This window comes from Nelumbo nucifera, chromosome 4, assembly GCF_055504915.1.
Source record: "Nelumbo nucifera cultivar China Antique chromosome 4, China Antique-T2T, whole genome shotgun sequence".
NCBI lineage: Eukaryota > Viridiplantae > Streptophyta > Magnoliopsida > Proteales > Nelumbonaceae > Nelumbo > Nelumbo nucifera.
Window position 1 is genome coordinate 13,746,065 of NC_142652.1, and position 26,121 is coordinate 13,772,185.

General features: G+C 37.6%; 1 protein-coding gene across 2 annotated transcripts; it reads left to right on the plus strand.

The window, feature by feature from the left end:
• Positions 1–744: 744 nt before the first annotated feature.
• EMB25 (DEAD/DEAH box helicase) lies at positions 745–23,897 on the plus strand. 2 transcript variants are annotated; one of them, XM_010273817.3, is made up of 18 exons: positions 745–1,287; positions 1,397–1,572; positions 1,711–1,824; positions 2,321–2,429; positions 2,530–2,616; positions 4,228–4,346; positions 14,507–14,681; positions 14,826–15,425; positions 15,502–15,780; positions 16,846–17,052; positions 17,265–17,630; positions 17,802–18,038; positions 19,428–19,648; positions 21,721–21,820; positions 21,980–22,126; positions 22,686–22,983; positions 23,278–23,401; positions 23,520–23,897. In XM_010273817.3, the coding sequence occupies exons 1-16, from the start codon at positions 760–762 to the stop codon at positions 22,782–22,784; spliced, it is 3,564 nt and encodes a 1,187-aa protein (XP_010272119.2). In that variant the 5' UTR covers positions 745–759; the 3' UTR covers positions 22,785–22,983; positions 23,278–23,401; positions 23,520–23,897. The 2 variants fall into 2 exon arrangements, with proteins under 2 accessions (XP_010272119.2, XP_010272118.2); XM_010273816.3 differs by having other exon boundaries at positions 23,580–23,897.
• The last annotated feature ends 2,224 nt before the right edge of the window (positions 23,898–26,121 follow it).

Sequence of the window (26,121 nt, forward strand, 5' to 3'; positions counted from 1 at the left end):
ATATATTTCATGGGAGATTTATAATCTATCATAAATAATGTTTATTTTTTCTAAATAAATAAATTGAAAAAATGTATTAATATTTAGATAACAATTGTATTTTTTAAATAATTAAAAAATATTATTTGTTGACAAAAATATTGAAAATTAATATTTAAATAATGAAAAAATAATTGAAAAGGAGAATCATCGTATTTGTGTTAGAATTAACATTAAAAATTATTATTTTATTGATAAAATATTAAAAATAAAAAGTTTAAAATTTATTAAAATTAAAGTAATTGGACCAATGTAACACAAATGTAATACATGTGCATTACGTTGAAACCTTTCCACAAACTGTCCACACCATAGTGTAGAATATTAACGAGAAAATATTGTAGACGATAAATTGGTGTATAACCCGTCCCCGTCCATGCTATCTTGTGGATGGGGACTATCCATACATAGCAGGACACCATATTTTAATACACACTACCAAATACCACCTTAAGAACGGGAGATGCTCCCAATATACGGTAAAGACATATTGTAAAGACGGTGTGAGGCGTGCATTACGAGGACCAGATCCGGACTTGATGTTTTCAATACACGGTTAGGATGTGTAGTGGGGATTGGGGCGCGTACTGTGGGAAAACCCAATGCAAATTTGGGTTCATAGGTTTAGGTAATGGGTTTATTTGTAGCCACATTGAGTTCACCCGGGTTTTGTGGATCGACCGGGTGGACTGGTCTAAGTTCATTACCCATGTAGAAGATATGGTCTGGAAGGCTGGAAGCATGCTAATCCATGGCAGTATTCCCGCCATGCGGACTCTTGCACTGTGTTCCTATCCTTCAGACTTCTCTCACCTTTTCCCTCTCATTTTCAATCACAAAGCTACTCTTTTTCTTCATCCCCACAACAACAGCACTCGCAAATTAGGGTTTCTTTGTCCCCAAACAGTTCGCACATCAAATACAGGTCCAACTCTCTTTCTTCCACTCCGTAATTCTCTGCGGTCATCTTTCCCCGTAGATAATCAACTGTCGGACGCAGACGACGAAGATGACGAAGACGACGAAGCCGCAGATGAACATGAAGAATTCGCTGTCGACGTCTCCGATGAAGACGAACCAGTGGAAGACACCGCCAGTTCGACCATCCCAACGACGTCGCCCCGTTTCGAAGAGCACAAATGGCAGAGAGTTGAGAGGCTCCGGTCAGAAGTCCGAGAGTTCGGAGAGGGAATTATCGATTTGGATGAACTCGCTTCTATTTACGACTTCCGAATAGATAAATTTCAGGTATTTTCTTGTTTCATGCTTCTATTTTTGCATTCCCACAAAGCATGTTTAATTTCCCCCTTTTTGTTTTTGAAATTTAAGGCCAATAAGTGTTATAAACTTTGTGCAGAGGTTGGCTATACAGGCATTTTTGAGAGGCTCATCAGTTGTGGTTTCTGCACCGACAAGCAGTGGGAAGACTTTGATTGCAGAAGCTGCAGCAGCAGCCACAGTAGCTAGGGGAAGGAGACTCTTTTACACAACGCCGTTGAAAGCCTTATCCAATCAGAAGTACCGAGAATTCCGGTATGCAGTAAACGGAATTGTTGAATTAGCCGTTGCACATAAGACTGTAGAGTATTTCAAATTAATCAGCTTGTGATGTGCCAAATTAAGAGTCACAAAGAATTGAGAGAAATCATTTTGATGTGTCCGTCATTTCAGCGAGACGTTTGGTGAAAGCAATGTTGGTCTTCTCACGGGAGATTCTGCAGTTAACAAAGATGCTCAGGTTTTAATTATGACGACAGAAATTCTGCGCAATATGCTATATCAGAGGTACATCTTTTAATAGTTTCTTATCGGAATTGATAATTTATTAGTTAGTTCAACTTAGTGGATTGTATTTTATAGTTATCTAGCTCTTGGGTAAGCTAAGACAATTAGTCATAAAACCAATGAGTATATAAACACTTATTAGTTGAAAGGATCTGAAATTTTAAGTTTTTACAATGTTCTATTGCAATGCAGTTTTATATTAGAGATTTACAAGCAAGTAAATGCAATTTTGTGCTAGAGGCTAGAGCTTTGCGAGCAGGTTAATGTAACCTTGGGCTAGAGGTTTACAAGATTCTATTTACTTTACATTATCTGGAAATAAGACCTTTTTCCCTTTTTAGTGGCACAAAGCCACCGTAGCAGCAACTTTACTTGTATTCTGATGTTTATAATGTTAATTTATTCAAATGCAGTCGCTTTCTCAAAAAGTTTATTTCATTCATTATGTTGACATAGTACTGTTAAGATGGCTTTTTACTGTTATTCTTTTTTGTAGTATTGGAATGGTTTCTTCAGGAAGCGGATTGTTCCATGTTGATGTTATTGTCTTGGATGAAGTACACTATCTTAGTGACATATCTCGGGGTACAGTTTGGGAAGAGATAGTATGTTCACACTTTGTAATCCTGGTTATTATTTGACATTTTATTTTCTTTTCTTTCCCAGTTCTTAGTAAGCAGTCTAATTACACTAAGATTAGTCCAGGTGATTTATTGTCCAAAAGAGGTTCAACTTATATGCCTTTCAGCAACAGTGGCAAATCCTGATGAGCTGGCTGGTTGGATTGGGCAGGTATTATCTATGTATTGGTTCAATGTAGTGATTATAAAACTGCATACCAGTTCAGGGAGTGTAATAGTGCTTGCATGATATGGATTAGGCTTTGTTTGGCTTATCTGGAATGAAATGGGGCACCATACCTTTTTTTTTTATAACAAAAAACTTTCATTGCAGAGAAAAGTAAGAAGCTAAAAAAATACAGCATACGAGTCCCTCTAGGAGAATTGAGGACAGGAACTTGAGAGGCACAGAAAAAATGCAAGTTCATTTGCATGCACTAATACAATACAATAAAAAAGGTCATTACCAAATGTTGATTCAATCTGGGGTCTTAGGAGAGGTGGACTGGGTACATACCTAAACCTTGGCTTTATTTATTTATTTATTTTTGGGGGGGGGGCACAAAGGGGATGCTCCAGACTTGAACCTGCATTCTGATGCTTGTCAGTCAAAGATCTTACCATTACACCAACCACTGTTCCCTGAAAAGGACCTCATAGACGTTGTTGCTAAAAAAAGACCCCATAAACTCCCCAGGATCTATCCTGGAGGGTGTGCTCCTATAAACCCACTTTTCGCTAACCCTTACATATTCCCTGGTTAAACTGTTAAAATGAGCTGATCATTGGACCTGATGGAATGAGATATTTGCTCTTGATGGAACAGGGTAACTGGTTATTCATGTTACCTGCTCTTTCACAAGGTAATAAGTTTGAATGTTTGAATCATCAGTCCATTCAAATGATAATAATATGTTGGTAAAGAGCTTTTGGTTGCTTTTTATTTCTAACGATAAATGACTTATTTAACGGTCATTTTTGGTCCTGGAAGTTGTTAGTTTGTTTGGATGGCATCCCTTCAGTTCTCAGGTAATCGTAGAAGCTTTGCAATGGGAAAACAACAAACAAAGAATGCTGTGGATATTCAAATAGTCTTCCTTAAATGTTTCCGAGTTCCTGTTACTGAAGTGTCTAAACACTGACATTTCTTGGTGGAGTTATGTCTGATGATCTATTGCTGAAGAAAAAGAAAATAAAATAAATGAACAGAAAAAAAGAATATATAATATATATCTTGAGAAATACTAATCCTACTCTTGTGGGTAGAATTACAGTTGTACTGTCAGTCTCACACCAATGCTTTTACATGGGTAAGGTGGTATAATTATCATAGCACCCCAATCTGAAAAAAACACGCACCATTGATGTTGAACCCATATAAAAGCAATTGTGAGAGTGCATCTCTAGTCCTACTCACTATTGTATGATTAACATCCTTCAACCTAGAAGCACTTTCACCAGTGAACATGACAGTTAACATGTCAGGTATTACATGATAAATGACTCTCATGAATAAAAGTTCTGCCATGTGCAGCGAACATTATGGTGTCTGGTACAGTGGAAATTTATAATTTGAGGTGTATTTGTTACATAATATCTTACCATGCACTTGTTTGGGCCATTACTAATGTAGCATTTATGGCCTATTTCATGTTTGTGTCTAGCAATGCCAATATTGAATTTGCATTTTGGTATGTCAGATTTACAAGATTTTTGAAGGAACAATTGGTTAGTATTATTAGTTATTATTCTCTTTTAATGTGTTTTTTTTCTTATTATCCAGATTCATGGTACAACAGAATTGGTGACATCATCAAAACGGCCAGTTCCATTAACCTGGCATTTTTCTATGAAGAATTCTTTGTTGCCACTTCTTAATGAGAAAGGAACCAGCATGAATAGGTACTTCCTCTGTCAATTGTCTCAATCCTTTTTTTTTTTTGAGAAATTGGTAATGTATTAAAAGAAGCAAAAGATATACGAGCCCTGCTCAACAGGAAATTGAAACAGGGGAGAGAAAAACAAAAGCTGATTACATATCTGATCTAGATACAAAATGATTTCTATGATAAAAAAAAGAACTGAAAGGTATATCCTTTATCTGTCTATGCATTGCGGACCAAGAATAGATCCTTCCCCATAAGCTTTTTAGAATTGTATCCTCCGAATTGCACTTGTTTTCAAAGATTCTCCTATTTTTTTTTTCCAACCAAATAGACCAAATTACTGCTGCTGAGATCACTTCCCACAAGACTTTCCTTCTCTTGGAAAGACCCTCAAGCTGCCAGCATGACTTTCCCTCTCTTGGAAAGACCCTCAAGCTGCCAGCACTCCAACAAAGAGATCAGATCTTTTGGGAAACAAAAGTTAACTTCAAACAGCCCCAAGGCTTTTCCCCATATCAAGCTAGCAAGTTTGCAATGAATGAAAAGATGTTCTGCATTTTCTGAAGCTGCCCTGCATAAACTACATCTGCTTGGCTCCACCACCAAACCCCTTTTTGCTAGTGAGCCTGCTGTCAGGCACTTTCCAAGAGTGGTAGTCCATAATAGAAAAGCAACTTTAGGAGGAGCAACTGACTTCCAAATTCTCTGCTCAAGGAAGTTCCCTTCTCTTTGTTTAAGCATTTATAAAATGAGTTAACAGAGAACATCCCTGAGTGATCTCCCAGCTAGTTCCTTTTATCCGCCCTGGAGAGATCTGGTCTGATAGAGCTAAGGGTGTACATCAACTCCAACCAATGTGGTATTTCCTAATCATTCATATTTCTTCTGAAAATGGGACACCAGTCTCCTGTAGTTCTACCATGATAGTAAATCTCAGCTACTAGGCTGTCCTTATTTTGGGCTAATTCAAACAGTGTTGGGAATCTTTCTTTCAGAGGGCACTCCCCACACCACCAATCCTTCCATTCAACCTTGATTTCCTTTTTAAAATCAGATGCCGATTTCTGAATGCCTTTCCAAACTGAGCACCCATAGGATAAGCTGGATTCTCCTGGGTCCCAGTCTAAATTGGTCAAACCATATTTAGCTAAAAACACTCTTCTCCATAGACTCTTGGACTGCTCATTCCATCTCCAATACCATTTGCCCAGGCATGCCAAGTTGAATTTTCTTAATTTCCTGACCCCTAGGCCCCCAACTTTCCTTGGTTTAAAACCTTAGTCCAGTTGACTAAGTGAATTTTGTATTCCTCCTTCCACCCCTTCCATAGAAAATCTCTCATTCTCTTCTTGATTGTTTTTGCTGCATCGTCAAGAATTGGGAAGAGTGAAAGTAAGTAAGTTGGTAAGGGGGAAATCACACCTTTGATTGGAATCAGCTTCCTTCCTTTTGATAAGTACTTAGTCTTCCAAAGAGCCAACTTCTTGTCTATTCTCTCCACCACCAGATCCCATATTTTTCTTTGAGGTACATCTCTCCCCTAGAGGCATTCCTAGGTATTTTGTGGGCAGTTTACCAATTTTGCACCCAACACAGCTCGCCAAAGTCTGAAGATCTCTTCCTTCTCCCACTGCAAACATTTCACTTTTATGAATGTTAATTCTTAAACCTGATACTACTTCAATAACAATTTCCATGAATTTACCAAAAAAATAACAATTTCCATGAATGCTTAGGAAGTTATTATCTCTAGGATTTTGGCAACAATGAGCTTAAAAGTTACTTCTTCTTCCCTTGATGATAAGTGTATGTTGAGTCATTGTTATGAAATTGGGATTTATGTGTGATGCTTATCTCACGTTTACATGTATAGCATATAGCTTATAACTAGTTTATAGATAAAATAATATTTCCTTCTCAAATGAGCTTTACTTATGCTAAGTTGAAGGGAAGAAGAGGAAACCCAAAAATTGAGGCTGGAAATTTAATATGAAACCATGCATAAATTCCCATGATTCTATAGTGGTTCTCATCATTTCGAGGGAACCTGAAAAGGTATTTATATTTTGACTGCCATGGTAGAATAGACTCTGGGCCTACAGCCAAACTCTGGAATCTTGTCAATTGGTTGTCCTGGGAATATGCATTTCTCTATATCGTACTTTGGTCCAAATCCCATGGATGAAAATTCCCATCCAATCATAGTTGTCAAGGCTCTGCATTCTCTATTGTAGACCTGTGGAAAAAAAATTCATTCCTTTCTTCAGGGCTTATGAGACTGTAATTTGGGTTTGAATCCATGTTATTTAAATTTCCTCAAAGTGGACAAAAAAACACCTGTATTTTCTAGCATTTCAGTAGGGATGGTCAATACAGGGTAAAAAATTAGTTGCTAATGTATAGCTTATAAATGAAATGGTCAGGTTAAGAAGTTTTATAATTGGGAGAATAAGAGTAAACTTCAATTATTTTCAAACAAAACAGACAGGAAATATGGTAATGATTGGATTGTTTTCCAGCTTAACATTCTCTTTTTCTTCTCTATTGTGTATGCGCAGATTTGTATAAAATGCTCTATTTATCATTTTCTTTTCTATCCTTTGACCATGTTATCTATCCCCCCTTGCTAGCTTCTGTCATGCATTATGTTAACAATGTTATGTATGTTATAGTAATGCAGATGCATGCCAGTGACCTAGTGTGCACTACAAAGGTGCATAGGCAACAACACTTTCTGTGCTAAATTTCAACATATCTACTTTACTTACTTCTACAACTAAGGTGTTTTCTTTGGAGGTACTAGATTGATATAATGCACATTTTACTACTCATAAAAATATAAGTAGAAACAATAAAGCACACAACAGTGACAAATAATTATAGATGTATAAAGCAAATGGAACAAGATAAATGACTGAGAGGAAAATTAAGATACCAAGCAAAAGTGCTCTGGTTTTCTGTAACAACCACATCTTCAGCTTACTTTTGATAAAATCCCAGATTCCAGCATAAAAATTCAATATTGAGAAAAGAAACCCTGGATAATCATGAGAATTAGAAAGTATGTGGTTGCTGATTTAACTTTGAATGACATGTCAATTTCAGTTCTTGCTGGTTTGGCAAGCTGGCATAGTAGAGAGGTTTTGATTTGAAATTGGTTGGATTTAGCTGATTGTTGTGAACCTAAAGCAATGCTGCTGATCTTATATATAATGCTAGGATAATCATAAGCAAACTAGTAGGATTATGTCATAACCAGTCAATAAATCAGTCCAAAAGTCAAACTGGAGTTTGGCTTGGTTGTCCAAATTCATCATATGCACCATTGCAGATGCCATTGTACTTGTGTGAATTATCCAGTTCTGTATAACATATTACTTATTGCAGCTTACAGGTATGAAATAAGTATTATATGCCATTTCCTTTGGGATAAGGACATATCTAAAACAGTTTTGAAAACTTGAAACACAGACATGTCAGTAAAGTTCATTTGTATATTCTGAATTTGGTTCCTAATACAATTGAGTTATGTACTTTTTTCTATGTAGAGATTTGCATATCTAAAATCTTATATGAATAAAATTCTAGTAATAATTGAAACAAAAGATATGATTGTTATGCTTTAGAAGTTTCGGCATGTGTCTGACATGTATTTATGTGAATTTTGGTAGTTGTCTTTGTAGAGAACATTGATGTGGGCCCCACAGCTATGGTACCACTCTGTCCGTAGGGTAGAATGTATTTAGTCACAGCTGTGGTTATTTTGTTGTTCTGTTATTTTTAGTTTCAGTTTTATATTGGTTGTTATTTGTTAGTAGTTATGATGTAAACACCAAGAGTAGATATGTCCTTTCATGTAACTAGCATAACCTATATATATTAACTTAAAGTGGCATATTGACATTCTGTTCTTCTCCTCAAAATCTGTGTTCTATTGCTCTTCCATCACTCTTTCTTCTACATCTTCTTCACTTTCTCTTCTCATCGAACCTAAAATCTCTTAGTGATCAAGACTGAATAGCAGTCTTGAAAACCTACATGGTATCAGAGCCAAGTTAGGGTTTTTCATGTGAGTCTAATACCAGTCGACCACATGAGAATCTCCTAGGACTGAAAGCTGAAAAGGAGGAGTTCGCAGACTGATTCTTGGAGATCGCCAGAGGTACTAGCAGCTGTTGGAAACTTGCTAGGGTTGCAGAGTGTTGGTGGTCAGGAAGGATCAGAGAAGACTAGGGTTCAGGTAACCCTAGAAGGCAGCGAATTATTTTTTCCTTATAAGTTGTTACTTTTTAATAGAAGTTCTTTCAGAGAAGATAGGTTGGACCTATCTGGAGGGGAAGGCCGAACCATTCTAGCTCTTTCTCTCTTCGATTTCCTAGGGTTTTACATCAAACCTTGGACCGAACTGTGTTTTTCTCTACTCTAGGGTTTGAAAGTGATCTGCGGCAAGCCCTAGTGGTTGACTGAACTCTGTGATCTACCTAGAGCTACTCTTAAGTTGATTGGTAGATCTGATCAGATTCTAGGGTTTCTTATTAACCCTACTGCAAGCTCATCTATACAGTTTGGACTGTGCGACTGAATTGCTTCCTTTCAGGACTGATTAAAACCCTACTGAAAGCTCATCTATATAGTTTGGACTGTGCGACTGAATTGCTTCCTTTCAGGATTGATTAAAACCCTAACTTTCCCTAGCATATTAGTTTTGTTTTAAAGCTGTTCTCAGAGTTCTAAGGGGGTTAGAGATCTACGGACAGTTACTGCTGTGTTGGCTAGTTGGTTTCAGATCAGAATTACTTCGGTTTTGTGCACATACACTGAGAATATAGATCAGGCCTATACTGTTTTGATTGTGATTGGTGATTCAAGTACTGTTTTGAGACTTGACAGAAATGGAGTCTAAAATTCAGGCAGAAGGCAGTCTTGGGAACATCAGTTATGGTGGTATTTCTGAGATGGATGGTCAGATTACGACTGTAAAGTTTGATGGATCAAACTATTTGGAATGGGCCCAATCAGCCATGATGACTATTGGTGGAAGAGGTAAATTAGGGTACCTCCTGGGAGATATGAAAGAACCTTCCAAGGGAGACCCGACATATACCAAGTGGATGCAAGAAAACTACTTGGTTATGACATGGCTGTGTAATTCTATGCAGCCTCATATTAGCCGGAATTATTTGCGGGCAAAAACAGCTAAGGAGATATGGGATGTTATGAAAGAAACTTACTCCCAACTCCTTAATGTTGCCAGAGAATATGAATTGAAATGTGAAGTGAACACCCTTAAACAAGGAGAGAAACCGGTATCGGTCTACTTCTCTACCTTGAAGTCCCTGTGGCATGAGATTGATCACTTAGAGATTCTTGAGTGGGAGAGTCCCAAAGATGTTCAGACCCATAGAAAGCACATCGAGACAAACAGAGTGTTTGAGTTCCTGGCGGGACTGAACTCAGAATATGATATTGTGAGGCAGCAGATTTTGACTAGAGACAATGTGACTCTCTCTCAGACTTACTCATTTGTACATAGTGAAGAAACCAGAAGGAAGGTTATGATGCAACCCATATCAGCCTTTGTAGTGGCTACACCCAAATCAGGGGGTGATTCAGAGAAGGACAGGAGGAAGGAAGACAAGAAGGATGTAGTATGTGAACATTGTAAGAAACCCAAACATACAAAAGAGACATGTTGGAAATTGCATTCCCACTTGGTTCCTGCGAAGTTAAGAAACAAGAAGGGCACTGCTCATGTAGCCATGAACACTGATTCAACATTCTCATCTGGCACAAAAGGAACATCTTTGGAGACCTTAGCTATAGTTCGGGCTGCCCTAATACAGCTAGAAAAGGAGGTTGGAAATTCAGCTCAGCCACCGCAGCCTCCATCAGCCCCTGTCACATCTGCCTTCGCCCATTCAGGTACTCGAGCTTCAGCCTATCATGCCTCAGCTCCAGGTACTACTGAACCTTGTTGGGTAATAGACTCAGGTGCATCTGATCACATGACTAGCTTGCCTTCACTGTTTACTACTTACCATTTGTCTTCTGGTAGGGATAAGGTATCTATTATTGATGGCTCCCTAGTTCCTATTTCTGGGAAGGGTGACATCAAGCTTTCAGATACCATCTCCCTATCATCTGTTTTGCATGTGCCTAAGCTTGATACTAACCTTCTTTCAGTCAGTAGTATTACCAAGGATATGAATTGCTCAGTAACCTTCTTCCCTGACCGATGTGTTTTTCAAGACTTGGAGACGCAGAAGGTGATTGGGACTGGCCGTGAGACGAATGGGATCTATCTGCTCGGGGAGAGGTTTCATCAGGGGGAGTCAGTAGAGAAGTTGTCTTTTGTTTCTAAGAGTGTGAGTCCGGTTATGCTTTGGCATAACCGATTAGGTCATTTGTCTTTTCGATCTTTACAGAGTCTGTTTCCTACTTTATTTGAGTCTATTGAGTTGTCTCAGCTACAATGTGAAAGTTGTGAGTTTGCTAAGCATTGTAGAAAGCCTTATTTATTGAGTAATAAAAGGAGTGATATTTCTTTTGATATTGTGCATACTGACGTTTGGGGGCCTTATCATATCCCTTCCATGGGTGGGTACAGATATTTTTTGTTATTTGTTGATGACCATACCCGCTTTTCTTGGGTTTATCTCATGCGTTCACGAGATGAGGTACCTTCCCTGACCCAAAATTTTCACCAAATGATCCTAACCCAGTTTGATGCCAAGATCAAAGTTCTCCGATCTGATAACGCAAAGGAATACTTTGCTAAATCATTGACATCTTATCTTCTTCATCATGGGGTTATCCACCAGAGCTCTTGCCCTCATACACTTCAGCAGAATGGAGTTGCCGAGAGGAAGAATAGGCACATTTTGGAAGTGGCTAGAAGCCTCATGTTTACTTCCAATGTCCCTATTCACTTCTGGGGGGACGCTATCCTCACGGCGGTATACCTTATTAATCGGGTCCCTTCCAGGGTCCTTGATATGCGATCTCCTTTTTCACTTCTACACCCACGTGAGGACTTGTTTTCTATTCCCCTTAAGACATTCGTTTGCACTTGCTTTGTTCAGCTTCTCGGACCCCATCCCTCCAAGTTCGAACCCAAAGCCTCCAAATGCATCTTCCTTGGTTATGCACAAACTCAAAAGGGTTATTGCTGTTATGATTCTATCTCCGGGAGGAAGTTTGTCTCCATGGATGTCACTTTCTTTGAGGGGACACCCTATTATCCTCGGGTTGCCCCTCAGGGGGAGAGTAGTGAGAGTGGGGGTTTGAGTTCTTGTCTTCAGGGGGAGAGTAGTGAGAGTGGGGCAGTTCCTTTACCTATTCCATTGGGTGATGAGAACTGCAATGGTGAGGGTGGTCAGAGGGATCAGGAGTTGAGGGTTTATCACAGGCGGTGCAGGCAGGTTGATCCTGATCATCAGTAGTCCAGACCAGCTCCAATCTCATCTGCAGCTCCAGGTCCAGATACTTCAGTCCCAGAGCCCACAGAGACTTCCCCTACAGATGATCTTGACCTTCCAATTGCAGTCCGTAAAGGGAAACGACATTGTACCACATCCACAGCCCACTGTATTTCCCATTTTTTATCCTATGATCGCCTATCTCCTACCTACAGGTCCTACCTTAGCTCCATTTCCAATGTCCCTATTTAGAACAGTGCAAGAAGCCTATCTGTCCCTGAATGGAAAGATGCAATGCAAGTTGAGATGGATGCTCTGTTGAAGAACAACACCTGGGAGGTAGTTGATTTGCCAAAAGGAAAGAAACCAGTTGGGTGCAGATGGGTATTTACGGTGAAGCATAATGCAGATGGATCTATTGAGAGGTATAAAGCTCGGTTAGTTGCAAGAGGGTTTACACAGACTTATGGCATAGATTACTTGGAGACATTTGCACCGGTAGCGAAGATGACTACTATTTGAGTTCTCTTGTCCCTTGCAGCAAGTCACACTTGGCCTTTATACCAAATGGACGTGAAAAATGCCTTTCAGAATGGAGATCTGCAGGAAGAAGTTTACATGTGTTTGCCTCCTGGCTTCTATGATGCAGAAGTAGGTAAGAAGGTCTGCCGGCTCAACAAGGCTTTGTATGGTTTGAAACAGTCACCTAGGGCTTGGTTTGATAGATTCAGACTAGCACTTGTGAAGTTTGGATATGTACAGGCCCAGTCTGATCATACCCTATTCATCAAGAGGGTGGAGTCTTCTTTGACACTGTTGGCAGTATATGTTGATGATATTGTGGTCACAGGGAATGATAGCCATGAGATTGAGTCTCTTAAACAGCTTCTTCACCAAGAATTTGAGGTGAAGGACCTTGGTGTACTCCGGTATTTTTTGGGTATTGAGGTTGCTAGATCCAAACAGGGGATCTTTATATCTCAGAGGAAATATGTCCTAGACCTGTTGGCAGAAACTGGAAAGTTAGGTGTCAAGCCTACAGATACACCAATTGAACAGAATCACAGGATTAGTGCCGAGAATGGGGAGCTTCTTGAAGACATAGTTATGTTCCAGCAACTGGTAGGAAAGCTCCTATATCTCTGCCTCACTCGGCCAGATATTACTTATGCTGTTAGTGTTGTCAGCCAGTACATGCATTCTCTTAGAACCACACATCATCTTGCGGTAGAAAGAATCTTAGCCTACTTGAAGAGATGCCCAGGTAGGGGTATACTTTTCAAGAACAACAATCACATGAAGGTGGAGGTTTATACTGATGCAGATTGGGCTGGGAGTGTTGATGACAGAAGGTCTACCTCGGGATATTGTGCCCTTGTGGGAGGAAACCTTGTCTCCTGGAGAAGTAAGAAACAAAGTGTGGTCTCCCGGTCAAGTGCTGAAGCAGAATATAGGTCCATGGCCAATGGAGTGGCTGAAATCCTATGGCTAAGATCTCTACTTGAGGAGTTGGGTATTGAGTATGGGAAGCCCCTGATGCTGTACTGTGATAATCAAGCCGCCATTAATATAGCACATAATCTAGTACAGCATGACAGAACCAAACACATTGAAGTTGACCGCCATTTTGTGCGAGAGAGGATCTCATCTCAAGAAGTATGCCTCCCTTACATCACATCCAGTATGCAACTAGCCGACATTCTTACTAAAGCCGTATCAAGAAAGAAGCTAGAGGCAGATCTATCCAAGTTGGGAATGATGAACATATACTCCCAACTTGAGGGGGAGTGTAGAGAACATTGATGTGGGCCCCACAGCTGTGGTACCACTCTGTCCGTAGGGTAGAATGTATCTAGTCACAGCTGTGGTTATTTTGTTGTTCTGTTATTTCTAGTTTCAGTTTTATATTGGTTGTTATTTGTTAGCAGTTATGATGTAAACACCAAGGGCAGATATGTCCTTTCATGTAACTAGCATAACCTATATATATTAACTTAAAGTGGCGGCGGCAGAATATTGACATTCTGTTCTTCTCCTCAAAATCTGTGTTCTATTGCTCTTCCATCACTCTTTCTTCTACATCTTCTTCACTTTCTCTTCTCATCGAACCTAAAATCTCTTAGTGATCAAGACTGAATAGCAGTCTTGAAAACCTAGTCTTTGTGGCCAGATAACAGAAGATGAAGTGTCCTTGATACATATGATATTGTGTCTGAGACTCTGAGATACCCAGTTAATGCATCTAAGATCATATATAAGTATGGCATATTTTACAATTATGTCATATTTTAACTGAATCTTGATTCTGAGAACAGGCACCTTTCCATCTTCACCAATGGTCATTCTTCATTGTTCTGTTTAAAATTAAAACTTAGATCTTCAAATCACTCTGCACCACTGTTCTTGACATGAAATAACACAAACATACATATGCATATGTATATGTATGTATGAACACACTCTTCATAAGGAGCTGCACATGGTTTTGCAATGACAGTTGCTGATTAAGGACTTCACTTCTTGGTTATGGATTTAGATACATTTGACCGCCATAGATTTTTTCATTGTTATCATGTTTAAGATGTTCAATAAGAGTGGGTGCATTTTAATTTTCCAGTGGCTCTATATGCACTATGAAATCAAGTATAATCAATGCGTATCACATCACTGTGGCCTTATTTTTATTTGCCATTTCTTTGTCCTGGAACCCATTGCTTGGAACTCAGCAGTATTTATGATTTCGTATGTGTTGGAACAGGAAGTTGTCACTCAATTATTTACAATTTTCTACTTCTGGAGTAGAACCTTACAAAGATGATAAATCTAGAAGAAGAAGCTCAAGAAGACGTGAAAGCGAGAATTACAGAAGTATCAATATGTATGGACAGTCAGCACTGTCAAAGAATGACATAAATACAATCCGCCGTTCACAAGTATGGATTTGCTTTTAGTTCCTGGCTTTTTTTGGCTGGCTATCTTCATTTGTGAAATGCTTATCCTGGGGTTATTTTGACATGTTTTGTTCTTTCGTTTTTTTTATTGCAAATTTCTGACGTAAGAACATTGTTGTTTTCCAGGTTCCTCAGATTAGAGATACTTTATGGCAACTTAGGGCAAGGGATATGCTGCCAGCTATTTGGTTTATTTTTAGCAGAAAAGGATGTGATGCAGCTGTTCAGTATCTTGAAGATTGCAAACTTTTGGATGAGTGTGAGATGGGCGAAGTTCAGCTGGCTTTGAAGAAGTTCCATATACAACATCCAGATGCAGTTAGAGAGACTGCTATAAAGGGCCTTCTGCAAGGTGTAGCAGCACACCATGCTGGCTGTCTACCCCTGTGGAAGTCATTTATTGAAGAGCTGTTTCAGCAAGGACTTGTTAAGGTTGTCTTTGCTACAGAAACACTTGCTGCTGGAATTAACATGCCTGCTAGGACTGCTGTTATTTCATCTCTCAGTAAAAGGAGTGAAGCTGGACGAATCCAGTTAAGTTCAAATGAACTGCTTCAAATGGCTGGACGTGCTGGACGTCGAGGTATTGATGAAAGGGGTCATGTGGTTCTTGTTCAGACTCCCTATGAAGGAGCAGAAGAGTGCTGCAAGCTTCTTTTTGCTGGAGTGGATCCTCTTGTTTCACAGTTTACTGCTTCTTATGGAATGGTTCTGAATCTTCTTGCAGTAAGTGCATATATCATAATCATGAGCTGATATCTTCTGATGTATTTCAGAAAATGATATAGTTAGTGCCACACAGGGTGCAAAAATCACTCGCAGATTGAAGGAATCAGAGGACATGAAACATTTTCAAGCGGGACGAACGTTGGAAGAAGCTAGGAAGCTAGTTGAGCAAAGCTTTGGAAACTATGTTGGGAGCAATGTCATGCTTGCATCCAAAGAGGAGCTCACAAAAATACAGAAAGAGATTGAGGTGTTAACTTCAGAAGTTAGTGATGATGCTGTTGATAGGAAGGTCCGAAAGCAGCTCTCTGCGATCACATATAGGGAAATATCTGATCTGCAGGAGGAATTACGGGTACTTCCATAAGTCCATTTTTTTTTCAGGTCTTGACAATCTCTGTCTCATGTTTTAAAAGGCATGCTTGATGCATTAGGCTTATAGATGACTCATTTTATCGGGTGCTCCTCACTTAAATCCAATTGTGCCTCACCTGCCTTCTTCTTATGTTTTGATGAGTTACTATTAAATTTGATTTTAACAGGTAATTTCATATATAAGTTGTAACCATGGTTTTAAGTGTTCAAATAGTTTAACCTACATAGATTGATAGAACTTAAACCTATAACTATGCAGCCTTCATATTAATAACATGGCACTCTAACCAATTGAGTTAAATGGGCTTTTAGATTTTATTTCTTTCACAATCTAGATTTTCATTTTCTTATATAATATTTTTTTTTAATTTTTTTTTTCCAAAAATGGTACCTTACTTCATCTAGGCATGCAAATGCTTACTCATGCGTCAAGCTTTAGGAAGAGGGCTGATTGTTTTAGCCTGGGCTGGGTCTAGGCTGACCTGGAATTTTACATTTATTTATATATATATGTGGCGAAAAAAAGAGGAAAAAAAGACAATTGTATATACCCAGGAGCTTGGCCCAGTGCAGTTTGCCTCTTGATTCAACTTAGAGCTTTGTATCTTACAAACCTCAAGAATGACGAAATGAAGAATAGCCAAACCTATGGTTTTTATGCATCTTTCCATGTGGTGCTATTAGATTTGCATAGGCAAGTAGACATTTTGCTGAAACTGTACTTTGTGATGGTTGAATCCAAAAGATGTATATATGGATTTGTTATTTTATATCATTAACAGAGATTTCACATTAAATGGATGGCACACCAATGCTTTCCAACAGCCCTGGGAGAGGACAGATAAAAAATAAGCCAAAGACCGATACTGTCATACTTGTACTGTAGTCTGTAGAAAGAAAACAGTTGCATATTAACACCAAGACCAGGTATGCCCCAATCTAGATCAGTCTTATTGACTCCCATCCTGCCTCAATTAACTGCTAGAATATTGGCAGCCTTTATTTTTTGTATCATCTTTTGAGGATGTTTGCATTTCTTTCTCAGGCAGAGAAGCGACTTCGGACAGAGCTGCGACAAAGAATGGAATCAGAGAGAATTGCATCTTTAACTCCTCTATTGGAGGAGCTGGAAAATGGACACTTACCCTTTGTGTGTCTGCAGTATAAAGATAGTGATGGGGTTCAACACTTAGTCCCTGCTGTTTATCTGGGGAAAGTTGATTCCCTTTCTGGTTCAAGAATGAAGAGCATGGTGAGAGTTGGCAGTTTCTTGTTGTATATATTTGTCCCTACTAGATGCAAATGATAATTGAACCTGTATTTTGCTTTAAAGTTGGAACTTCTTTGTGCATGAAGTTTTGTTTTAATTAGGGTTTTGGTTTTGCCCTTTTTGTCATGTTTCATTCTCACATTTCATTCCTGTTAGATCATAGCCAAGTTTGCTGATCATTCTCTAAATGGCAGATTTGTGCTGATGATTCTTTAGTGCAAACTACCATCAGAACAGAGTTACACTCTGGAGATGCTGGAGGACACTTTGATGCTAAACCATCTCATTATGTGGCCCTTGGTTCAGATAACTCTTGGTATCTCTTTACAGAGAAGTGGGTTAAAACAGTTTATAGGACTGGCTTTCCTAATATTCCTTTAGCTCAGGGTGATGCTTTGCCTCGGGAAATTATGAAGGCTCTTCTTGATAAGGAAGAAGTACAGTGGGAGAAGCTTGCTAATTCTGAACTTGGAGGCTTGTGGAGCATGGAAGGATCCCTTGATACATGGTCTTGGAGTTTAAATGTTCCAGTCCTTAGCAGCCTTTCAGATGATGACGAGGTGGATCTATGCAATTATGGAATTTTCATTTTAATTTTTCTTTTGTATTTATTTTGTTGGGTCAATATTACATTGCATTGGTTACTAATTTATTGGCTTTGGTGTTGCAATTGGAAGAGATTTAAGACAATTACATGGTAGATGCTTAGCCTTTTTTTCTCCAATTGTCAGGTGCTGCAAATGTCGCAACCATATCATGATGCTGTTGAGCTGTACAAGGAGCAAAGGAATAGGGTTTCCCGATTGAAGAAAAAGATTGCACGTACTGAAGGCTTTAAAGAATATCAAAAGATCATAGATATGACTAACTTCTCCAAGGAAAAGATTGAACGTTTGAAAGCTAGAGCAGATCGTCTAATTACTCGAATAGAGCAAATTGAACCATCTGGTTGGAAGGAATTCCTTCAGGTATCAATAAAATATTGTTTCCTTTAAAAACCAAATATTTTTTATAGCACTTCTCTTATTACTCAAGAAAGTATTCCCTTGTATTGCATTAATACAATTTATTGTGTCCAACCAACATATTGCTTCTTATACATGCAGTACTCTTTTTTGATTTTTTTTTGTTTTTTCTTGGTTTTTTGGTTTATGTCGAGGAAACCTCTTTCTGGTTCTTCTTAATGTGCTTTTGCATCTATAGGTTCATGGGACTTTGCATCTCCTCTTTTAATACTCCCCCTTGTTGTCATTAAGGATCAGTTTGGAAACAGTACAAATACAAATATGTACAGTACAAATGTATACAAAATAATACAAAAGACAAGGTTTTGCACTCTACATATTTGTATTTGTACCTCTTCCAAACTGAGTGTAAGGGAAAATTTGTGTCTGAACCATTATCTTTTTTCTTTTCTTTGGTTTGGAACAAAAAAGTGGTTTTTTATGGGGCTAATTTAAATCCTGACCCCTCAAACCAACAGAAATAAGCAGCATTTGAAACTTTTAACGTTTAATGCCATCAAATTACACTGCATGGTTGAAAAGAATGGTTAGTGTAAATGCTGTTGGAATACTGAGTTTTGGAAACATGCAAAATATTCTTCAGTTGTTTCAATATGCCAGCTTCAATGCTCACTGCTGATTTTTTTTTTTTTTCAAATTTTGGGAACATGCAAAATATTCTGCAAGTTAACTTTTTTTTTTGGGGGTTAGAAAGATAAAGATATTTGTGTTATTAAATTTTCATTGTCTCCTGGAGTGGGACTTGGAAAATGTATCACCTGCCTTCCCCCCCCCCCCCCCCCCCCCCCCCCCCCCCCCCCCCCCCCTCTCTCTCTCTCGCTTAAATATATTCCATATTATTTGCTATTTTTCCTCACATGCATGACAGACATGCTTATTTGTCTTTTTGTTTATTATTATCTTTTATTTTGATGTCATCCAAAAGATACAGTTCCTTTCTACTATGATGCCATCCAAAAGATACAGCCATCCCAGCTGCAGTTATCAGCTCTATATGGTCTGAGAGGAATGACAGAATTATCAGAAATGAGAGGAAAGAGCTGGAGGTGCTGATCCAGTGTATTGTAGCCAGACTTGCTTCTTGGCTTTCTGCCATCCCTGTGTTTTGTAATCAGAACATGTTTGTGATGCTTAATTCTGTCAATCTGTGGGAGCTTTGATCAGTCCCTTTGGGGATTTATATTTCTTGATCCTTCCCTTTCTTGTATGATTTTTTCATCATGAATAAAATTTACTTTACCTTTTAAAAAAAACAACTAATGATAGGCACCCAAAAGTACATTTTACTTGGCCCATATGCATTTTGACTTTGAGAACATCTATGTCTACCAGATCAGCAACATTATACATGAAGCCAGAGCATTGGATATCAATACACATATGATATTTCCACTTGGTGAAACAGCAGCAGCAATTCGAGGAGAAAATGAACTTTGGCTTGCAATGGTGCTCCGGAATAGAATTTTACTAGAATTAAAGCCTGCACAACTTGCTGCAGTTTGTGGTAGTCTAGTTTCAGATGGAATCAAAGTTCGTCCTTGGAAAAATAACAGGTATTGCCATTTTTTTTCATTGCATTGTGTGCATTCCTTTCTATTTTTGATTTTTGGTGTGTATGCTGCTTTCGACTCACTTCTATGGTTTAATAAGATAGCCAAAATTTACTGATAAATAAATAAATAGATTGGTAAATAAATAATAAAAAGATAGCCAAAATTTTTCTCCAGGTAAACTGGCGAAGTATAGTAGTATACCAAAATGAGAAAATTACTGTTTTTTAGTTGCGCTACATGTGTACAGAGGCAGTTGCAGTGCACCTTCACAAGAAGAAAAATAAGCCAAAAAGCAAAATTCCAAGTTAGAGAGAAGCCTAAAGAAATCTGGAGATTGTTTTGTGGGTTCCATGGGGTTCCAATGGGCCCAAAATTTAAACTTTCTCTAGGGCATGCCAAAACAAAGAGGGGAATCCCTATCGATCTGGTTAGTAGTTTTGGAGATATTTGAGTTCTCCATTAGTGAGAGTAATCAGTGGCGTTTTTGTAATTTTCAGTTCTGGGCCTTCTGTTTAACTTTTTATTTTTTTAGGGATCTGAGAAGTTGTAGATTTGAGCATAGCCAGTCTTGTAGAAATTACCATTTTCAGCAAAAATAAACTTTCTACCTACACCTATTCCTATATTTACCATTTAGAGACACCCTTTCTGTGCACTATAAATTTGTCTCTTTACAAGCCAATTAGTAAAAGATCACAATAGAAAAGCATGACAATCTTACTGTACAACTTATTAGGCTCCACAAGTAGGGCATGTAAATGAGGTTATTCTTGAAAAAGTGTTGGGTGAAAATATTGCTCAAGATAATCATCTGTGAATGTAAGAATGAGTCAAAACTCAAAACAGAATAAAATAGGGTTAAGCCAGAAGGAATCTAGTGAGATGAAACCATGTCAGAAACAGGCAAGGCACAAGGGAAGCAAACCATAAAAAGTGTCGGTGTAAGAAGCTTACAGAAAATGCCAAGGCAATGAAAAAGAAACACCAAAAGAAAGGAAGTGGATGGTACATAATAATCTGAAAAATGTTAAAATGCCAATCTTATCAAGGCACATATTCTGTGGCTTTACTGAAGTATTTCTATGTTTTTTTTAGATTCCCTGATATTCCTGTGTCTACTGCGCTCATTATTAGTGTATTTTTTTAATCTGCATTTCTTGGGGAATACTATTTTGCTGCAAAATTTATTTTCTAATGTTTCTTGATAAAATTGCTCTTTATGCTGGGCTTTTTCAAATGGTTTCAGAACTGATAACTGTCAATTGGCCTTGGTGCTGTTGTGGCCATAGCGTATGTGTTTGTTTTTATTCTTGTTCTTCTCTACAACTTTTATAGCTGTTCTGGAAGCATATACTTGTTGAATCCTTTACAGCATCAAGAAAGGCTAATTTTGATCAGTATTTGATCCCTTCAAACAAAATTAACAGTCAAACTCATTGTAGCATATGCTCCTTTCTTTGATAATGCTGCATTTTTTGTTCCTTTTTTGCTTTTATTTTGGATACAATTTTCTGAATTTCACTGCTTTGATGGGACTCACCTGGGAGAAGGGTTTGCTGGTTGAGCAGTCTGGATGTCCTGTCGATGCAAGTTTTTATGTAACCTGATCCTAGGGTTGTACCAGGCTGATGAGTAGTACGTTTTTGGTTTAGTTGCCTGTCTGTCTGATTAGGTGAGTCTTTTATTAAACTAGCCATATTCAGGCTCAACTGAACCTTATAAGCTAAAAAATGATGGGTCAAATTTTCTTTCCTCAAAGTGAGACTAGGCTCTTGATCTAGCTGCATTGCTTATTTGAAGAACAAAGCATCACTTGCAGTGGTGGGAGGAGAGTTTTGCTATACTGTTTGTGTACAATATGCCAGTGGTCCATGAAATCTCTAAATTACAAATTGATTACAATCCGTAATTTCTACCATGTGTATATGTTATTAAATTGGATCCTTAATTTTTACCATGTGTATATGTTACTAAATTAGATGATTACTGCAATAGCTATGTAGAATGATGCAGGTGTATTACTATGAATGGAAGTTGAAAATCATTTTGTGCCTGAAATTTTAATTTTGCAGCTACATATATGAACCTTCAAATACTGTAATCAATATCATTAAGATTTTGGATGAGAAAAGGAGCTCCCTTTTGCAGCTTCAAGAAAAGCATGGAGTAAAGGTAAGTTGCTTCTTTTTTTGTTTTTTGAAAAGCATGAGCGGTGTCCTTCCTGTACTTAATTTGCTTCTATAGTTATTCAGGTAAAAATAACTCGTTCTTGTTCTGATAGAAGTTGCAATACAAGTAGTTAACAAGATAACCATGCTTTCGTTTTTGTAGATACCTTGTGAATTAGATAGTCAATTCTCTGGAATGGTTGAAGCCTGGGCTTCTGGTTTAACTTGGCGGGAAATTATGATGGACTGTGCAATGGATGAAGGGGATTTAGCTCGCCTCTTACGAAGAACAATTGATCTATTGGCTCAGGTATGTACAATTTATCTGTAACATATTACGTGTATGCATGTATATCTCTCTGCATCCATCCATGACTTTATGTGTTTGTAGTGTTAATTTTCCTACTTTAGTATGAAAAAGGTTTTCTAACAGGTTCAAGCAAAGAAGCTCACTAGGAAAAACCCCACCGATTAAGCCATGTGGAGGAATCCTATGGCAGACCTGAACCTTCTACTGGGTAGGGCAATCTCTGGATCAGCCCTATTACCCAACTTTGTATTTGACTTCTCCACAGATGGGCATTAACCGTCCTAAACAAGGGCCTATTAGTGTTTGTATAGAAGAAACATAATGAAGTATTGATATAAAATAAATGAATATATACATAGTAAATAATTACGTTGGAAATTTTGAAAAATTTCATTTCATTCAGCCAGAAGGAAACACCAGAATTTTACAGTTATGTATTTATGTGTAGGAAGCAGGTTTGCTAGTCAAGTACTTAAAATTGTTTCAATATTTCACAGTTGGATCATTTAGACTTCTTTATTGAATTTCTGACTTCACCTGACAATCATTCTTTTTCTAGATCCCCAAATTGCCTGATATTGATCCAGTACTGCAAAACAATGCAATGGTTGCATCAAATGTCATGGACCGTCCACCAATAAGCGAACTTGCTGGATAACTTCATGAACCACTATGAAGTTACCATATAAATATTGTTCCTGTCAAGCTATCATCCAATGCCATGGTCTGCTCACGAATTATGTGGAATTGGTTGATTGAACTTTTGAGTCTTTCTAAAGCTATTATGATGGCTACTGGGCCTGAGGTGCTGGTGGAAGATAAAGCAATATTTGTATCTAACATGGCTGGATGACCTTGTAAGTAATTGGAAAGCTACTGTCTGCATATTGTTTGCCAAAGAGTGGAGGCTTTTTCATACTTATGTATTGCATATTCCATCTAACTGCAGAAAATCCTCCATTTTTATTAGCCTTTCTTAGTTTGAGTAAATGAAAACATTTCTGGGGTAATATTGACGTCTGTCCTTTTGGCATCCTTCTTTGAGATTAGGTCTAGCAGCTTTTATAAACTGGCGGAATTGTCCATTGTTTTCTTAGCCATGGTTTTCTTCTGCAGGGTTTCGACACTAACAGACTTCTTGTGTGCTGTAGGATTGCACTCAGTCAGAACCAACTATTTTCACCTTATTGGGTGGGCATAGGCTGCAAATTATGAGTTGAGATAGTTTTGGTAGGGCATGGGCTAGGGCCTCAGCCTTGGGCCAACTTTACCCACGTAAGTCTGACTATTCATACTGCACAATTATCATATTACATCTGCATATACATAAAACTCTATTGCTTGGATCAGTGTCACACTGTTACGCATGTTATGTAGTGTTTCCACTTTCCAGGTGTGGACTGTCAGTTTTGACACTGGCAACGCTAATCCTTGTTAAACCTCTTTCCTTCAGCCTGAGCTAGTTGGGATCGATTGAATAGATCATTTTAACTAGTTACGATGAGGGAGGTAGCAACCAATTTGAACCAAAGATGCCCCTGAGATGGACATCTGATTTGATTGATGACCTTCTGCTGATGACAGGTAAAGCACATCATGAACAGACTTAGGGGTTTGCTTTAATATGAATATTTTTTTTTGGCTCTTTCAATGGATATGGGTCCAAAGATTAGATACAAGATAAAAAAAAGATATAGAAATCTTATCTTTATCTTATTATTTTGTTATATATATTTTTTCTATGGAAAAAAGATATACTGATTTTATCCAATTGATTAGAATCTCTATCAGAATTATATACGCTTCATGAAATCAATAAAAAAATACTATGCTAATGAAACACTGCACCAAACTATCAAAGCAAATTGTGTTTTTGAAACCAAAAACCCGAGTGTTTGCCAATATGTATGACTTGTTTTTAAAATAAATGCTACTTCAACATCAGCAAAAATAATATGGGTTGTGCTGACATGGCGGTTTCCTTTGTTTAAGAAAGACAAATCATGCATGTACCCTCTATATAACACGTTTTTGGTTTCAAGTTTCAAATTTCAAATAAATATTTTCTACAATTTTGTAATTTCTTTTTTGTTTTTTCAAACCATTTACCGGGGGGGGGTCCAGTTTTCTTGTGGTAGGAAGAGTACTCGTACATGGATCTATCGCAGACATCTAGATAGGATGATATGATGATATTTAGGGCTATATTTGGTATTAATGCCGTTAGGCAATGGCCACACCTTGGAATTTGGTAAAGTTATCCATGGTTTTATGCAAATATCAAATTGATATTTAGTGCCATTTAGGCATCATTAGTCATCGCATATGCAAAAGGAGAAAATGTTGTCCGTGTCATTGTTTTCAAACCGTTGATCTGGATGGATTGACCGTTCAGCCTGGGAACTGTTAAGGCTCAAACTATTAATATCTTTGACCTGGGCAATGGTTTTTGATTAATTTTTTATTTTAATTAATTATTCTATTTATTTTTTAAGTTGGAATGGACCATCTGTTCGAATCAGACGGTCTAACCGCTGACCTGGAAACCAGTGGCCAAAGTGGTAATCTCGGTCCCTATTGGCTATTGCAACAAATATTAAAATGATGTTTTCTTCAAAAGTGGCATCGATAGAGCCCTAGGTACTCAGTGTTGTTTGAAATGGGTAGAAAACGTTCAACCAAATAAAAAAAAAAACAGGGAGAAGGCAAAATGCCTGCATGGTGCTAACTTGGCAGAAACATCTTAGCAGAAATGACATCCATTCCAATCAATGAGATGAGGCGAGAAACTTGAGCAGTGACACCCATGCAATGCGCGTGGTAAAAAAGACAGAAGCATTGGGCCCTTTAATATACCTAAAGTGTCCCTGCTATTATATATTGTATCCACTCGACTTTTCTTAGCATTTCATCTCCTCAATGAATGAAAATTGTCCGGTCCACAGCGAGTGCACTGTTAAGTCAATTCTAGGAGATTGTTAGAATCTTCAGGGTCTGAGTAGTTCATGGTGAGTAATTTGGTCAATGTCGCACATAACTAACTACCCCAATACAAGGTGACCTATCGTGTTTTCACCAGATTTCGGATTGATATTTAAGGGGAAAGAGAAGAATAACTCAAGGCAACAGTGTCTGGGCAGGTGGGCACCTGTAACCGTAATAAAATCTATCTATCTATCTATCTATATAACAATACAGTCCATGTCATTATGCCTCTCTTTTTGCTCTAAGCCCCTTTTTTTTATTTTTTAATTTTACATAACTACCTATTAAACCAATAGAGAAATAACATAGGCAGTATCAATATTGTTTTTTTTTTTTTCAAAACTGGTCAAAACTCTGATACACTTTCTATAGGGGCATATCGTGGTGCTCCCAATACGATACCTATCGGCCGAGTAACAAGTTTTTGAACCTTGCTAACAACCATAAAGAAATAGGGATTTCCTATTGTTTAGCCAAGTGGTACCACTTTTCCCCATTTTCTCCTAAATTGTCTCTAATTCCTATCTATCCCTTAAATTATCTCTAATTTAGTAGAGAGATTCCCTCCTAAACTATCTCTGATTCCTATTTATCCTCTCCCCCAATTTTATCTACATCTATCTAAAAAAAGTTTCAATTAAAAATTTTTTGAATTATTTAAATATTATAGCAAAATTATATTTTGACTTTAAAATATTTATTCAAAACACAAAAATTAATTATAATAGATTTAATAATATTCATATTATTAATAATTCTATATTTTTACAAAAAATCGTCATGAAATTATGTAGTAACAATATAATTTATAATTTTATGAATTATTCAATTTAAATGTCATTCAAATAATAAAATTTAACACTAAAAATTTAAATGTTATTTAAATATTTCAATAACTAAGCATCTTAAATAACAAAACATTAAAAATATCTAAATAATTATATAACAAAATATTTAATATTACGTAATAACATTAAAATAAATAAAATGAAAAAAATGAAAAAAATTTA